Source organism: Schistocerca nitens, chromosome 5 (genome assembly GCF_023898315.1).
Source record: "Schistocerca nitens isolate TAMUIC-IGC-003100 chromosome 5, iqSchNite1.1, whole genome shotgun sequence".
Classification (NCBI taxonomy): Eukaryota; Metazoa; Arthropoda; class Insecta; order Orthoptera; family Acrididae; genus Schistocerca; species Schistocerca nitens.
In genome coordinates, this window is record NC_064618.1 from 38,760,561 (window position 1) to 38,778,433 (window position 17,873).

The 17,873-nt window shown below is 43.3% G+C and overlaps 1 protein-coding gene across 1 annotated transcript in view; it reads left to right on the forward strand.

Moving 5' to 3' along the window:
• The first annotated feature begins 14,459 nt into the window (after positions 1-14,459).
• The window catches only part of LOC126259636 (uncharacterized), a 42,239-nt gene continuing 38,825 nt past the window's right edge, over positions 14,460-17,873 (forward strand). The window contains exon 1 of the mRNA XM_049956561.1: positions 14,460-14,535. Within this exon, the coding sequence (XP_049812518.1) occupies positions 14,460-14,535 (76 nt within the window). The remainder of the gene's footprint in view (positions 14,536-17,873) is intronic.

Genomic DNA, 17,873 nt, shown 5'->3' on the forward strand with positions numbered 1-17,873 from the left:
GGAATGATTCAGATTTCAGCGTGAATGCTGTCATTCATTTCGGTTATTGTGTCCAGAAGTCTATCTTGCGCCTTTGTTTAAGGGACTCACAAAAGAAATAATCACAGATCGATAAGTCGGCAAGTCTTGAAGGCCACAAAATGTCCCTAGTCCTTGAAATGATGTGGTTGCCAAACCCTTTTGGCAGTGCTGCCACTGAAATTTGAGCAAAATGAGACGTAGCGCCATGTTGCCGTAACCAGTAGTCATTGGCAGGAAACAGTTCAAGTTGAGGTGCGAGGAATGTGCCAACCATGGCAGCATACCGTTGAGATATGGTTGTGGTCGCGAGTTCATGTTCGTCCTCAAAAAAGAAAGGATCCGTTATGGCCATTGAGGAGGCAGTGCACCAAACTGTGTCTTTCTGGCCGTGTAAGGGGCGTTGATGGAGCTGTTGAGGATTGCCCTCGCACCAATAACGTCCTCTATCCGTTCCTGTGAGTGACAACTTCTGGGCCTTCCTGGAGATTTCAGCTTAAGTGCACTTCTCGTTGCTTCACAGTTTTTCACCCCAACATGATTTCATGTGCTGACGGTAAAGCATCACCCCTTCTATCGCCGAACTGACGGCGGTATTCCCGTCTAGCAGCAGCGACACACAGCCACCGTCCTCGTGAGAGGCCTTCACAGCCACTGCACGCCCAGGCCCTCTCCACTGCTCCATCTAGGCAAATGGCGGACCTGTCTGGAACGCGTGGCAGACATTTAGGTGTTGTCTATAATAACATTCCACTTTTAGAGTTCGTTTTTCTGCAACATACTGTACTTTACTTGACAGTGGGGAAATGGATAGATTGGACCAATACTGTAGCTACCGCCAAAGTCTACGAAATGAAAATACTGATATCTTGTATCGCTAACTAGCTTAAAGTTGGACCCAAAGATATAAGTAATTTACGTGGATGTATTTGCTTTGTATTACTTCGTTGGAACCCATTGTAATCGTTACTGAGTGAACGTTAATTTGTGATTTTGTATTATAAACTGTTCTTCGTAAAAAAAGAGAATAATTTGAAATATTTTTGAATTTTTATAACGCTGTGAAACAAAGTTCACGCATTACACCTTCAGTTGCGGACAGCAAATGAAAATATGAACCTGAAGCGATGCTAGTGGTCCGGCATTAATGTATACTGACCTCGGAGAAGAATAATCTGGCAACAGGTCCAAACGAGTCAACCACAGAACATACGACAACGCTAACGATATGAGTCGTGCAGTTATTACTCCACCACTCGTGCATCGATTTATTGAAAGGGCTCGGAATACGTTAATTATTCCATCATAAAATGTGGGAAATAACGAAGGCAAGAAGGCGAGCCCGGGATACGTGTGCTCAGACCGATCGAGGTGGCGCAGTGGTTAGCACTCTGGACTCGCATTCCGGAAGACGACGGTTCAAACCCTTGTCCGCTCACCCTGATTTATGATTTCCGTGATTTCTCTAAACCGCTTCGGGAAAGTGGTGGATGGTTCCTTTTAAAGATCACGGCCGACTTACTTCAGCCTTTCCTAATCCGATGGGACCGATGACCTCTCTCTTTGGTCCCCTCACCCAAGCCAACCGATCATCCTGTGCCCAGCTTAAACAGGCAGTGCGCGACCTCCTTATAAATACGATGAACCTGTTACTGCGCCGTATAGTGTTACAAGGCACACATAATTTTGAGTTGAAGTGACTTGTGTATCGTAGATATGAAAATCGGATATTCCATCCCGTTAGAGCAGCTAAAATATATTACACCTCAGACACTCGCTTCCCAAACCTTTAATAGGTTGGTTTGTTTTGCTGAGGAACTGCTCCCACTCCTAGTGTTTAATGAGGCCATTATTTCACCGAAGTGTCAGTTTGTTTTTAAAGAAAGGACATTCTTACTGATCAGGATTTTTATTTGAGATAGAAGTGTCCTTTCGCTAATCTATCATTGGGTGCATTTGCTAAATCTTTTACTTAGCTTTCACATGTTCTTTCACATGAGGAGTTCGGTGTTGACTTTGTAAACTCGCACAACATGTGGTTAACTAACGTATTACTAGTTTGCAGTTTCGACAATTGTACGTGATGGAAGTGACATTCATCAAAACGTCATGGAATTTCGTCGAAGTCGTACGAAGGGAAACCCAAGAATATTTCATCATTGCTACTACTAACGTACACGCACTAGCATGGCTCATTTAAAAGATCAAGAGAGAAAAATTATAAGGAAGTATTATTAATCTGAGTCACATATATGATATCGGTAATGTTATTCTGTAATATAAAAAGGTTTGATAAATACAGAAGAAAATAAATATAGTTTTGAACTTGCCACGAAACAACTAAAAAATTTGACTTTAAAATACGTATGCTTCAACGAGATTCTAAATTATTCAATACAGCAGTGACGTTTAGTATTGCAGAGTTCTAAATTTAAGGATCTGTGGTTTAGCAATGGGGGGAAGTACGGTAGTAGAATAGTATATAGTGTGCTTTCTGGGTTCTATATCTGAATACTTACTTGTCACGGGAACAATCCATAGAAAGTAAACTAATTTGTTTCCATAACAAGTAATTTACCTTATTCCTCTTGATACTCTTAGATTCTAAATACTATTTTTTCATAGAAGTAGCTCCCTCTGCCCCCCACAACTCCCCCCAAAAAGTAATAATTACTTAAAGAATCAGCCTCACATGTATGAAACATCTTCAACATTGCTTTACAAATGCATAAATATTTGACGTATTGTGCTAAACACTTAATGTAAGAATAGTCATATACTTCCTAATGATCATAATTTGGCTGCATTTTAAACTGCCTAAATACGTCAATATAATCAATTTCTTGTTGCCCATGGAAACCGCTGAATAGGCAGACTGCAGCTGGGCCCAGTGACCTTTTGATATTTTGTAATAAAGATTGGGAAAAAAAGAATACATTGATAACTGTATATTAATATATCACATGTTATATGAGAATTTTACCATGCAATGTATGTGGTATCTTATAGCTGATGTTATTGACTAAAAATAGCCAACAAGTAAATAATAATAAAAAATTGTTTAACTGTCGTCGCTATGTGATCCAGCGACAGGTTCTCACTGCATTCATCCATAGTGCTAACTCCCTACCTGTTTGTCTCCTGCCCAACTGTGTTTCTCTTATGAGATGAATATGAGACTACATGGTGCTACATAGCCGTTAGATAATTAATTCCGAGAGTATGAAGCAGATAAAATATAACATTAACACCAAAGGATATGAGAAAATACGAAATATTGAAATAGACAAACAAATAAATTATGGAGCAGAAAATAAACGTGTGGCTTTTAGTATTCTGTATTGATTCGACAGTTCCTACAGTGGCTATTAAAATGACAGCTACCATAATAAATAATACTTCCTTAAAATATGACTTCCTTCCCACACCATGTCAATTTAAGACCACTTCTTTTTTCATGTCCTAATCAATGTGTTTCTCTTTCATTACGAACGTACAATAGAGTGACAGGCCAAACCTTCTGCGTCGATTCTCACAGACGCAACGTATTTATCTGTCACCTCCCAAATATTAATTCAGCGACCAGAATTGCCGAGGAAGGCGCAGTAGGCCGGCCGCTGGTGGCCGAGCGGTTCTGGCGCTACAGTCTGGAACCGCGCGATCGCTACGGTCGCAGGTTCGAATCCTGCCTCGGGCATGGATGTGTGTGTTGTCCTTAAGTTAGTTAGGTTTAAGTAGTTCTAAGTTCTAGGGGACTTATGACCTCAGCAGTTGAGTCCCATAGTGCTCAGAGCCATTTGAACCATGTTGAAGGCGCAGTAAGACCTCTCAGGCGTAACTGCCAAGGCCAATGGACTACATGCTCTTGGGAAACAGGTTAGTGCTTCAGATAATAGTAATCTATTACATAATAGTAATCCATAACAAATAACTGTCATCCACGTACTTTATAATTTAGTACCGAAGAAAAAAATCTACACCAATGTTCATTAAAGCTGCAAGACTTTGATCTTCAGCTAATTTGCCATTCATTGCATGTCGCGTTGAAGTGCTCTACACGCTTTACACGCAGATGGTTTGCATGTCAGTGCAAAAGCACGACGTGGATAGGAATAATGCAAATTAGATATCGAATATAACTGAAGAACAAGCATGCAGTTGCTCGTTCATATACCGTATTACCACGTTATTTGTTTCTGAGATGCCTGTGTTACGCCTCGTGTAAAAAGGAGAAATGCCAGTACCTGTTGAATGTCGACAGCATCAGAATCTTGGTTTATCAAGACTGCATCTTACTGTTCCAGAATACTGCTGTTGGCGTTATTCGGAATCCCTCGATCGTCATGGGAAGATGGAGCTGATAGTATCAGTAGATTCATATCCGACATCTCGCAGGGTATCCTCGACAGTTGGGGGGGCGCTGCGGTTTCAGGGAGCAGGTAAACCGGTAGGCTGGGAAAACCCAGGTGCACTTGATCACTGGAGAGGAACGTGACGTTCTAGCCACCATGGTGGAAACGAGAGACTACTAACACCTGCAGCAGAGGCACTGTGTTTTCTTTGGCGGAATAAACGTCAGTGTCATGCTTGTCTGTGTATTTCCGCACACCCTGGCGTGATTCTCCCCTCTCTCCCACACCCCAACTCTCAGCCATCCTGCTACGTTAGGTCCCCTGCGGCTGGGGGATCCTAACAAGTTTTTTGCTTGATCGAACAGTTCACGAATGTTCTGCCGGTTCATAGTGTCCAGCGGGCACAATATTTCAGCGGTCAGTCATGTCGTCATCGTCAGTCACGCTGATGAACTGAGCTCCTGAGGGTGTGGGGCTGTCTTACATACCCTGCCGTTCCCTCCGGGGTATCCGCCGGCGGCAGAGCGTCGGCACTCGCGGAGACGCTGGCGTCGGCGTCTGTGATGGCGTTGATATAGCTGCTCCGCCCACCACGGTCGCCAGATCGTTTCAATTGCTAACAATCTTCTTAGTTAAACTCAGTGCTGGCTCCCGAGCCTTGCTCAAATTAAAGGCGCAATCTCGAATGATGCGATCGTCCCTGGTGCGAATTTCTGTGGCCTCTCTAACGGCGCAGTGTTGGGATGTCTTCGCCAAGAACCTGGTACGTTCGTACACCTTTGCGCGATCCTCAGACAACCTGTGGTCTGCGACCACTAACTTGTTGATATATGTCATTGCAGTGTGCCTCTGATGTTCTCGGCAACGATCTTCGACGGTGTCTGTCCAATATATACCTATCCACACTGACAAAGAATTTGGTATACGTCGGATTTCCGCAAATCGAGATCATCTTTGACGGTTCAAAACAATGTTCATGTTTATTGGGAGGGCGAAAGACAGTTTTTACTGTGTGATTCAATATGCGTCTGATTTTTTCCCATGGTGCATCAATATGCAGTATAAAAGTTGTAGCTACCTCTTTCAACGTAACTTCTTCCGTCTCCACAAGTGTGGTTGGGCGGAGAGCACGCCTAATCTGCCATTCTGAGTGCCTGTTTTTTCGGAATAGAGCTTTGTGGTGTTCCATTACCTGTGGTAGATTCTCTGCGTCTGAGATTGTGCGCACCCTGTGTACTAGTGCTTTTAGTACCGCATTCCTTTGTGAAGGTGGCATCTCTCTGCATTCAAATATACTCGAAGTACTCTATATACAAATTCGTCACCACAGGCTACAGTGGGCTCCTCACTGCGGTTCCTTCCGTTTGTTCACAGTATTCTTCATTACACACAAAATACGTGGAAGAAAGAATACGTCTGAGAATGTCAGTGGTCTTCTCGTCAAATTTCTGATCAATAAGCTCTGTAGCCTCTCGTAGAGGCATCCTATTACATAAGGAAACGCAGTTAAAATTCACTAGGATGTCTGAGTCTTTCATGCTGAAGATGTGGAGGTGGTTTACAAAATCTACAGAATTGTGAATGTGATGAGGGCATTCATCCACATAAGGTCTGAGATTTTCCGTCAGGTATTTGGCCAGAAAATATATAGGGGCCCTAATATCGCTGACAATGCAACGCAATGACATCCAATCTTTGTGGGCTTTACGGAGTCCATAAAGACTTTGCGGTACAAATCCTAGAGGTAACAGTTTCTTGTGGACCAACTCTGGTAAATCCGCGTCCTTGAGAATAGCCCTATTGTTGTTGTCCAACTCCTTTGTCGAGTCATTGTTGATCTTCCGGCAGAAGTCGTCATCTAATAGGCTCCGCATCTTCTCAGTGTTGTCCTTGTGGGAAAGAACTACAGTAGAGTTGCCTTTGTCAGCGTGTAAGACAACAATCTCAGGGCAGTCTCTCAGGTCTCGAGTAGCTACCCTTTCTCTGCTGTTAACGTTCGAGTGCGTAGGTTTATTCTCGCCAGAGCTCGCCAAGTTTCACGACGTACTTGTGCAGCTGCTTCAGGCGGTAGTCGCGCCGCAACCATTTCAATTGCGCTCATGAAGACGGCGACAGGTGCGAACTTAGCGGTGGCAGCAAAGTCAAGTCTCTTCTCCAGAACTGAAAAACCGCGTCGTCAGTCAGCTCCTTGTCAGTAGGATTGATGAACGTCTTACACTGAGCATCCGGTAGGGTTTGTGAGAAAGACACTAGAATTTCGATATTCGACGTCCTGTATCCTTCCTATGGGAGGATTCACCTGCGACGCATGTGACACCATGATGATAACGTGATTAAGGCCTTTGCCCTCAATGGGACAACACTATTTTCATTCATTCAATACAAATATGTGCTTTCCACCGGTTATTCCCACAAGGAATTACTTGTATAATTTAGTAATTTTCCAGAGATTAAGCTTTCGATTGGCCTGTTTAGCCTCCAGCCTGTTTATCAGAGCAGAAATTCATTGATTAGCTCGGTAAACTTAAGATATGGCATTCACTTGACAACAAGCACCACTATTAATTCAGTTACTAAGTCCAATCAGTTTTCATAGATGCCTATCACTCAGAAACTCCTGTCAGTATTGTCTAACTAATAATTCATTTAGTAGGTTAATATGCAGGCGTCTGCAAGAACCATCAGTATTAACAGAGTTACTACATTAAGTCATTATTCTAGGTAGTTGCTTCTCACTTAGCAACTCCCGTCAAGATTGTCTAAAGAATAATTCAGTTTGTAGGTTCGCGTGAATACTTCTGAATGCGTTCTAGTCGTACTGTGCAATAACAAATGCTAACTGCTAGCATCCAAAGTGCCATTCATCCGCCAGTCAGTTAACGACAAATAGCCTGTACACAACAAGGGGTGCCGTTGTGCCCTTGCATACGTCCACAATGCCGTAAGCAGTTTCTGCATCCTTGTGCAGATTTCTTTCTATAGTGACTTTTTTCTGAACCCAACCACTCGCAGTTTATTAAATAATTGATCATTGATATCGAGGATCTCAGGTAGGCTTGAACAAGACATTTACTTAAATGATCTGCAGAAATTTCAGAAACAAATAAATTGTGAAGTTAAGAAAATCTACAAGATAAAATGTAATTTTTTGGCATACTTCTGAATTCCCTTCCATCATATTAATCGTTAATGTGTTTTATTCTGGATTGGAAAGAAAGTCCTTATCGATTCCATGTTACCTTAGACAGGATATTAAAATGACTGTCGCTTATACACAAATGACCACCTACCACCGACACGTCTATCTCAGGCCAATCCCTTCTCCATGAATTTATTTCCTCTTACTTGTTGTATAAGTATGTGCAGCTGCTGAGACATAGCTCTAGTCATCCAAGTATTTTTTTTTTGTTTTGTTAAAGAGGTTAGTATCTTTCAGACAGACTAATGTATGAGAATAATGGCACCCGTTCGCGTTGAATTTTAATACATAAGAAATGTTTGTACGCTGCTGCACATGAAAATTGAAACAACACTAACATGAAAATAGCATGCAATAAACGACCATTTGGCATGAAGTGTACTTGTACCACAGACTTGGCTATGCAACTAGTTATCCTTTCAGTAGAACTACTTGGAATAGGTGAAACTAACGCCATCTACATTCTGTATGCAAGGAAAGGTTACACAGCGTATTTCAGATTCATAAATTGCCTTTGAAAGTTGGTTGTCGTAAGTTATTTTAGAAGGACCAACAAATTTTGGAGTTCGACTGCAGCAGTATCGTGACCTTTCAGGTCAGCAGTTTATCACTCCGCAATGTTGCTGCACGCATCGATTGGCATCGAACGACTGCCGGGTAAATATGAAACTGATAGCTTCGGAAGGGCTATACTCAACACCACGGATCTCAATGGTCACAGGCAACTAGAGTCCGAGAGAACTGTCTCGTCCCTACAACATCGTATAGTAACATGAGTTACGTTGAGTCAGGAAATGATTGCGTTGAGTCAGGAAATGCTTTCTTGCAGCAATCACAGTGCGACGACGTGTGGACCACCACGGAATATCGGCACGGCGATTATTCTTGGGGGAGCAGAGGGAGGCTCACCGGCAGGCGTATGGCAGTAATGGAGACAAGAGTGGCACCACGGCGTCTCTCCAGACGAGTCTCTATTCCACATATAGTGTCACGAGAGACGTATCCGTATGTGGAAGGCTCTGAAATGAAGACGATGCTGTCACTGGACGCAACACACGGCGTATTGTTATGGGATGTTGCTGGTACCCTACACGATAATTTCTGGTTCGCATAGTCGATAAGATGAAGAACAATTATTATATTTTTGCTCGGGCCGATGGCCCCATGACATCATGCAGAAACAAGACACTACGAAGCCACAGGATGCCGGTCCTGCCATGACCTGCCTTGATACTGTTGATATTCAATTCTTCCCAGCTTACCATAATCTGCAGATGTGTCATCCAGTGAAATTATCTAGTAATAAGTTCCCTAGACACTGGCATTCGGTCATCAGTAACCAACCACTACGGTAATGCAGTCCTGGACAGTGTAGAAGCACAATGATATGTCGTAACCATACCTGTAATCAAACTCTATTTCGACTCCACACCCTGCGTGTTTAGAGCCATTGTTACCGCCACAGGTGGAAGCTCAGTGTTCTAAATATGACACTTTTTGTGCCACGGTTTCTTTGTACTTTTTATGGGAGAGATAATGTCTGTCGCCATCATTACTTGACGCAAGGAGGTTCAGAATAGCAGGAGAGAGGAGGGTGCTTAGACTTTCTGTGGCTGGAATTTTGGATGGCCTGGGCTAACGAAGCAAAAATCACCATCCAGGCGTTGTTATATACAAATTTACCACACATCTAGTACTCATTGCTTCCACCACGGCCAAACACTGATGACACAGCAGAAGTAAAGGACCCAGGCTGTGATAACGTGGAAGAGTTGTTCACCAGCAATCACTGAGGAAAGTACAAGTCCACCATTCGTAACAGTGTCTCAGATGTCTTCAGATAGGAAAGGAAATATCGCTTCTCCTATGATTACAGATACCTCACTGCATGTACGATTACAGTGCCGAAAATTATGGAAACTTTAGAGAACTTTGCACATTGTAAATATTTCTCCACACGAATATTATCAATCAGGTGTAGTACAGGAGAACCGAGCAAAAACTGCTGTTATAATTCATTTGGGTCATTCCCGGTATCAGTCAATGCCATGTGGTTCGAAAAATCATCAATCACGTTTCAACGACTGTTGGATGGAGTTTTGAAGAGACTGAGGCGATAGAAGAGTATAGTGAATCTCGATCCTATTACGGAATTCGCAAAGGATATAAATCAAAAGATTCAATGGTATAAGGAAGTTTTTAAAAGGTCCCATTCATCATGCCTCACATTAAGCACAGAAATGGTATATTTTGCGTTGAAGCAAGTAAATTATTTGGAGCATGTAATTAGCGAGTATGGACAACAGAACTGAGGTTCGTGGAGGCAGTGTGAAGTTTTCCAACACTTCCAACGAGGAAAAAGATACAGTGGCTTTCAAGATTAGCAAACTGCTGTAGGAGATTCAAATTGAGTTTTCCAATTATGCCATGACCACTCATTCACTTGTTGAATAAAGATCTCTACGGTCGCAGGTTCGAATACTGCCTTAGGCATCGATGTGTGTGATGTCCTTAGGTTAGTTAGGTTTAAGTAGTTCTAAGTTCTAGGGGACTGATGACCACAGATGTTAAGTCCCATAGTGTTCAGAGCCATTTGAACCATTTGAATTTGAATAAAGATCTGGAGTTTCAATGGACAGAAGAAGATCAAACCACAACTGAAAACTTAAAAGAGTTGCTGTCAGCTATCCATGCTATGGTCCCCCCACAGGTCTGTGTCTACACTTCTCTGATAGATTTTAACTGCAAACACAATTGTTAAAGTCTTCTGTGCTCAACTTGCTCAACACAAGTGTGTTGTCAGTCGAGCACGTGACACCCAGAGGCTAAAAACATTGAGAAGAGCCGCTTCTCAGTCTTTTGTCTATTTATTAGTACATAAAGGACCCACAACCAAATGAGCCCTATTGTCCAAGAACAGTGGAGTCATGAGGTTATTGACCAAGAGCATGACGACACTATTGCCAGACCTCCACTCCCATCGGATCCGCACCACTCCTGTCCCCCCCCCCCCCTTCGGCAGGCATGACCTTCAATATACACAGTAAGCACAGTGTTATCTGCTGAAGCCTGACACCGCCGATGCCATTGATTTTCTGTTTCGTATATGCCCACTGCTACACTACTGACATACCTGTATCTGTCATTGAAGCTCAGTTCGAATCGGTGCTCTGCCGATTTCGTTGCTGTTAGAGGTTGCAGCTGTATCTTCTACATGTCACGTCTCGCAAGTCTGCAAATCACATAGCTCTAGAATCACACGTTCTCCTGTTACACCTCACATGCACAGTAAGTACAACTCAGCTACTTCGTATTCTTCCTGCCATTGTATTTTCAACGGCCAGTGACGTTCTTTTGTACATGGAATACAGCCATGACACAATTAGTTCTTAATACCTAACGAGATTCGACCATAGTTTCCTACCAGCACTTCATGTTGTTAGGGTTGTTTGTTTTTCCTACACATTTATTGAGAAATAGTTTATTAAAACTCCCATCAGCTACTAACATAACAGCCATTCTTGGAATGACATTCTATCTTCTACCTTTATTTTTCTCTACCCTGAATCTTGTGTGTTGACGTAACTTTCTCCCAGTGCCAGTTTCCTCACTTGTTATTACACCAAATCTTATACTACATACTGCATTTAAATACTGTCGTATTGACTTTATGTTAGTAATGAAGATTTTTATCCAGCTATTTCTTGGGAAGTATGTTTCAGGACTCACTTTCAGACTAATTTTTGTCGTCATTATTGCCATGATCTGAATAGGTGCAACTTACTGTCAGCAAGCACAGCGAGATAGATATACTGATGTACAATGAGATTGGTAAACACTGTAAGACCCAAATACTTAGTAACAGAAACAGTGAGGTGATAATATTACAACGAATTTAACTGACTTTCATAGCATGGAGTAATAAATCATGCTGACTGCAAGTGGACACTATTTTCAGTATTTATATGGACCCAATGTGAATGGATGGACCTAATGTGAAAGGTTCTTCACTTGACTATAAAACATTATTTTCAGGTCAAAAAAAGTGATTATCTCCAATGAACTCCATATTAACTCAACGAATACATTCTGTGCCTGCAAGAGACTATACATGAAATTCTATCAGATATACGACTCTGATCACAAACATTTTCCTAGTCACAAAATGCCTTTGATTATGAAATTGATGGAATCAAGAAGTGATAAATCTGTCGAACAGCATGAGTTTCACACTCAAGATTCCTCGATTTTCACGTCACCTAAACATATTATTTTTCTTCCACTTACTCCTGAAATCCGCCATAACTGGCTGGTGATAACGGGGCTGATCTAAGCTATAGCTAATGAGTGAAGATTAGGAAAGTGTTGGGAGGAATGTTGCTTGAAAACGGATGTGCGATGCTTATGTTGGGAATAGCTGATACCTGGCATGTAGTAAGTAGAAGGTACGTACCTGCACAGATATCCGAGTGAGTTAACGCAGTGCTTCATTGATTCGGGGAGGTGACCCTGGCTCAGGCGGAATTTTCCTAATGGATTAAATATGATCACTCTTCAGCCAGCCAGCCTAGAGGTGTGTAGATACTGCTCTGTAACCTCCGTCGCGCGTCAGATACCTGCTACGTAAACATTTAGAAGAATGTTCTCGCACTAAAACATGAGCTGTACTCTAGACACAGATTTGATACACACGCTCTGTCCCTCAGGGAGCGGTGGGGTCAGGAACGGAATACGATCGCCAGCAGTCACTAACATTGCTTCTATCGATATAACAATGTCGATAGTGCAGGGGACTGGGAAAACGCAAAAGTGACGGAGAACAACTAGGAGATACGTAATATTTCAGCTCTGCGGGACGACAATGAGTTGGAGTCTTCAGTTCTGAAGGGGTGAGTGTGCTACATTATAGTACGATGGGTTGCTCTCTGGGATTACTTTATACCTTGTGAGGTGAGGTGGAGATCAATAAAACTGAACTGGAAAAAGTCTTTAAAGTACTGAGATACGAAAGATAATTTGAATGTGCAGATATAATAACTGCACTAAACGAAACTTGTGCATGATTGTTGACAGAATTAGGCTGACCGCCAGAAATTGTCCAATACATAATATTCTTATTTATGTACAGATTGCAATTAGGACACATACCACTCATCAGTGGTATGCAGAGTCCGTTTAACTTTGGTGTGTTATATACATATCACATCATGTATATTGGACACCCACGCAATCTCGACATTTCGCGACAAGGTGATGGGAGTGACATTCATCAAAATGTCGCGGAATTTCGACGAAGCTTCACGGATGGAACCCCAAGAAGATATCGACATTGCCAGTAACGTTTGCGCACGAGCACGGCAGGTTTCGAAGGTCAACAGAGAAAAATTACAAGTAAGTATTATTATTCCCAGACAGATCTTTGAAATCGGTAATGTCATTCTGTAAGGCAAAGAACATTGGTAAATACAGAACAAAGTAGTAATTGTTGTGAACCTGCACAGAAGCAATAGAAAATTTCACTTTAAAACATGTCTGCTTCAACGAGATATTAAATTACTCAATACAGCAGTGACGTTAAGTGTTGCAAAACTCTACATTTGGGAATCTGTTGTGTAACAAAACGGAAGAGTACTTTAGTATACTAGCACGTTGCGTGCTATCTGGGTCCTATATCTGAATAATTGATTGTCACAGGAACAATCCATAGTTAGTATGCTAATTTGTTTCCATAACAAGTAATTTATCTTATCCTCTTTGTTCCTCTCAGATCCTAAATACTTTATTTTTACATAATTAACTTCCCACTGTCCCTCCCCCTTCCCCCCTCCACAAAAATATCCTGATTAGTTAACGAATCAATTTTCCATTGAAAAACATCTTCAACATCACTTTATAAACGAATTAATATTGACATATTGTGTTAAACATCTGACTTATGAACAGTCGTATACTTCTTAATGACTATAATTTGGCAGCGTTTTAAATATGTCAATAATTATACTATATCACAGGTAACTTAGGCATCCTGGAGTGGTAGCCGATGCTGAAATGGCGAATAGAGGAGACCTCTTAAGCTCCGTGGCGCGATATCACGCCGTCTGCAGGGTTTTCAGGCTGACGCCGTTCACAGTCGACATTGAGAAGTGTGATCTTCGGAGAACACGTTCTGGTACGCTATACGCAGCTTTTGTTCTCGTCATGCACCTAGTAATAACTGCGCATGTGGAGGACTGGTTGCAAGCTACGAACGCAACAAAAAAGGACTCCATTACCTGCACGTGGTTGTTAGGCTATGTGACGACATACGACTCCACCACGGCTATATCGATCGCCGCAGACCTGTTCGAAACACCTACAAGTATCAGAAGATGCTCAGTCTGTTGTTTTATCGGGAGAGTGGCATCCTGTGGTCGCGCCAATTCTCCACTGCGGCAGTGAGGATCTCCTGCAAAGTGGTGTATGCAGGCTCTCTCGCGCAACGTGTAGCCGCTGTGACGTTGAAATGTCTGACGAATGAAATGAAATGGACATACATGTTACCACTGCTCTCATGTGGTATTGCACTTACCGCTGTTGCCAGGTATGTGGGCCTCGTTCTCCTTGTGAGGAGTGAGTTACGACAGCTGAACCAGTGTCTGAGAGCTACAGCCCGAGTCAGATGACAGCGGCGACCACTTGCGGACCGCTACCGGAAGCTGAGGAGCGTCTACTCCGCACTGTCCAACCTGTCCCAGGAGGTCGTTTCGGTCCAGCAGATATTCTTAGTTTCATTCATGGTGACAGCGCTGTGCAGTATATCTTGGAATACAGTGCCGCTGTTTTATTACAGCACCAGAAACAGCTCGTGGTGACTTATTTTGCATATACTGTGGCAGTCGTCACTGGCGTTAATGGTGACAGTGGCTTCGCACGCGCTGTCCAGGGAGGCGGCGCAGACAGCTCCTGCCCTGTGCCGGCTACTCCTGGGTTCGTCTCTCCGCACCTCAGAAACGGTAGAGCTGCGCCACTTCTGCCGACTGGCTCGCTGCCAGAGTCCAACTCATTAACTTTACGGCGTCGTTCCCTTGGATACGCGGATGCTATTGGCCTCATCGTCTTTCGTTACAACTGGCAGCATTATTTTGTTAATTTTCTGGGAATTTCTCTGAAAAAAAAATATAATGAACAGTGAACTAAATATTATTACAGCAGTATTGGTGATTATGGGTTGTCCTGCACAAACATTCTATAACAGTGTTGCTATGATTACGAACTTTTAGAATACATGGCCATTACATTAATTTTACCAGAGTCTCAGGTAGTTATTAAAAGTCTTAGTGATGTAAATAGTGGGGCTTCATTTCTTCAAAATTTTACCTTGCTTAGTATTGTACAATACAGCCAAGGCGTACAAAGGTGGACGTATTCCAGTCTCTTGTGCAGTATATCCAGTTATAGTTCGGCCAGCTTCTCTCAAAACCAACATGTAGCCCCCCATCGCTGGAAACCGAAGGGCACAAATCAAAGCTACTCTTCTTTCTTCACTAAGTTAAACTTTCACGCAAATGGTAACTGTTAATAGCAAGACTGAAATGATTTACTTAAACAAAGATACAAACTGTAGGAAATTTATAATTCTTAAAGCACACAATAAGTTATTGCATTGAAGTGACAGAGTAAAGATTAGAAACAAAAACTCGAATGTTTTTAGAGAGACGACAGAGAAGCTGTGTTCGTCAGAAGAAGACGGAAGGTTGACGAAGAGGTTCAAATGCTACGTGGAAGTACAGCAAACAACAGGATGCGTCTACAGAAGAAGGCCACGGCCCCTAGCTGACGTAGTAAGCGATGTTTCGTCACTGTCTGCCGTTGGACGTCAAACATGAACGACTGCAGCTCAAAGAAGCTATTCACAAAAATTATACTAGAGTTAATCTCGGACATGAAAATGACTGCTAGTTGCTTTGCTGCGTAGAGGAATGGGACCAACACAGTCTTAAACACCAAGTCAGTTGGAGAAACCATCATTAAACACAGCGATGCATCAATGAAACGGTATCCATATCGAGACCTCCATGCTTCCCATGACACAGTCCACCATGTCTCACTCAACCCAAATGAATCAATTCACGTTGTGTCATGTAGAGATACACACTTTCTCGTAGATGGCCAACCTATTCAAACAACTGTCATACTATATCCTGTACTTGTAATCGATCTACACACATCAAATACGTTTTGCATCACCTCGGTTCCGAGAGTTCGCGAACCTGTACAGAAAATGGGAATAGAAATCAACATAAACATCATTTCCGCCTTTTTTATTGCTCATGAGAACCACACATTGCATATTGTACAACCAGACAGCGACACTTTCAGAGGTGGTGGCCCAGATTGCTGTACACGCCGGTACCTCGAATATCCAGTAGCACGTCCTCTTGCATTGATGCTTGCCTGTATTTGTCGTGGGATACTATCCACAAGTTCATCAAGGCACTGTTGGTCCACATTGTCCCACTGCTCAACGGCGATTCTGAGTAGAGCCATCAGAGTGGTTGGTGGGTCACCTCGTCCATAAACAGCCCTTTTCAATCTATTCCAGGCATGTTCGACAGGTTTAATGTCTGGAGAACATGCTCGGCCACACTAGACGAGGGAAGCCATTCACAAGATGTGCACGATCTTGGCGCGAATTTTCGTCTATGAAGAAGAATGACTCGCCAATATGCTGCCGATATGGCTGCACTATCGGTCGGAGGATGGCATTCGCGTATCGTACAGCCTCTCGGCGCCTTCCATTACCGCCAGCGGCGTACATCGGCCCCACATAATGCCACCCCAAAACAGCAGGGAATAGTCTGCCCCCAGTAGCTGAGTGGTCAGCGCGACAGAATGTCAATCCTAAGGGCGCGGGTTCGATTCCCGGCTGGGTCGGAGATTTTCTCCACTCAGGGACTGGGTGTTGTGTTGTCGCAATCATTATCATTTCATCCCCATCGACGCACAAGTCGCCGAAGTGGCGTTAGATCGATAGACTTGCACCCGGCGAACGGTCTACCCGACGGGAGACCCTAGTTACATGACATTTAATTTTAGCAGGGAGTCTCCACCTAGCTGCACTCGTTGGACAGTGCGTCTAAGGCGTTCAGCCTGACTAGGTTGCCTCCAAACACGTCTCCGAGGATTGTCGGGTTGAAAGCATTTGCGACACTCATTGGTGAAGAGAACGTGATGCCAATCCTGAGAGGTCCATTCGGCGTGTTGCTGGGCCCATCTGCACCGCGCTGCATGATGTGGTTGCGAAGATGAACCTCGCCATGGACGTCGGAAGTGAAGTTGCGCATCATTCAGCACAGTTTGAGTCGTAACACGACATCCTGTGGCTGCACGAAAACCATTATTCAACTTGGTGGCGTTGCTGTCAGGGTTCTTCCGAGGCATAATCCGTAGGTAGCGGTCATCCACTGCAGTAGTAGCCCTTGGGCGGCCTGAGCGAGGCATGTCATCGACAGATACTGTCTCTCCGAATCTCCTCCATATCCGAACAACATCACTTTGGTTCACTGCGAGACGCCTGGACACTTCCCTTGTTGAGAGTCTTTCCTGGCGCAAAGTAAAAATGCGGACGTGGTCGGACTGCAATATTTACTGTCTAGGGATGATTGAACTACAGACCACACGAGCTGTGTACCTCTTTCCTGGTGGAATGACTGGAACTGATCGGCTGTCAGACCCTCTCCGTCTAATAGGCGCTGCTCATGCATGGTTGTTTAGATCTTTGGCCGAGTTTAATGGCATCTCTGAACAGTCAAAGGGACTGTGTCTGTGATAAAATATCCAGAGTCAACTTCTATCTTCAAGAGTCCTGGGAACGAGGGTGATTCAAAACTCTTTTTTGCGTGTAGAATCATTAACGACAGCTCCCCGGCAGCAACCTAGAACACATGATAATTAAATAAAACTTGTTGATCAGAATCGTCGCCACTTGTTGCGGCTGTGCCCTCCCGTGATGTTTCGTGATTCCTGGCTGCATGAGGAGAGGGTGGAATGATAGGTGGGTGGACGGTTTCCTCTCACTACAATAAAAAATGCACACGTGGTGCTTAATTTCAATGATGTCCAATCTGAAGTTCTTTGGTTAACAGCAATCAAAATACTATATCTAACGATTCTCATAGCTAGCTAAGGTGCGAGACGACGACTATCGCTGTGTAAGACTAGAGCACAGTGTGGCATATTGAGGCGCAATGCCAGCTGAGTCTCGATGCGACATAGCAAGGCAGTATACCTAGATGAGAGAATGGGAGAGCTGTTTTTTTTCTGAA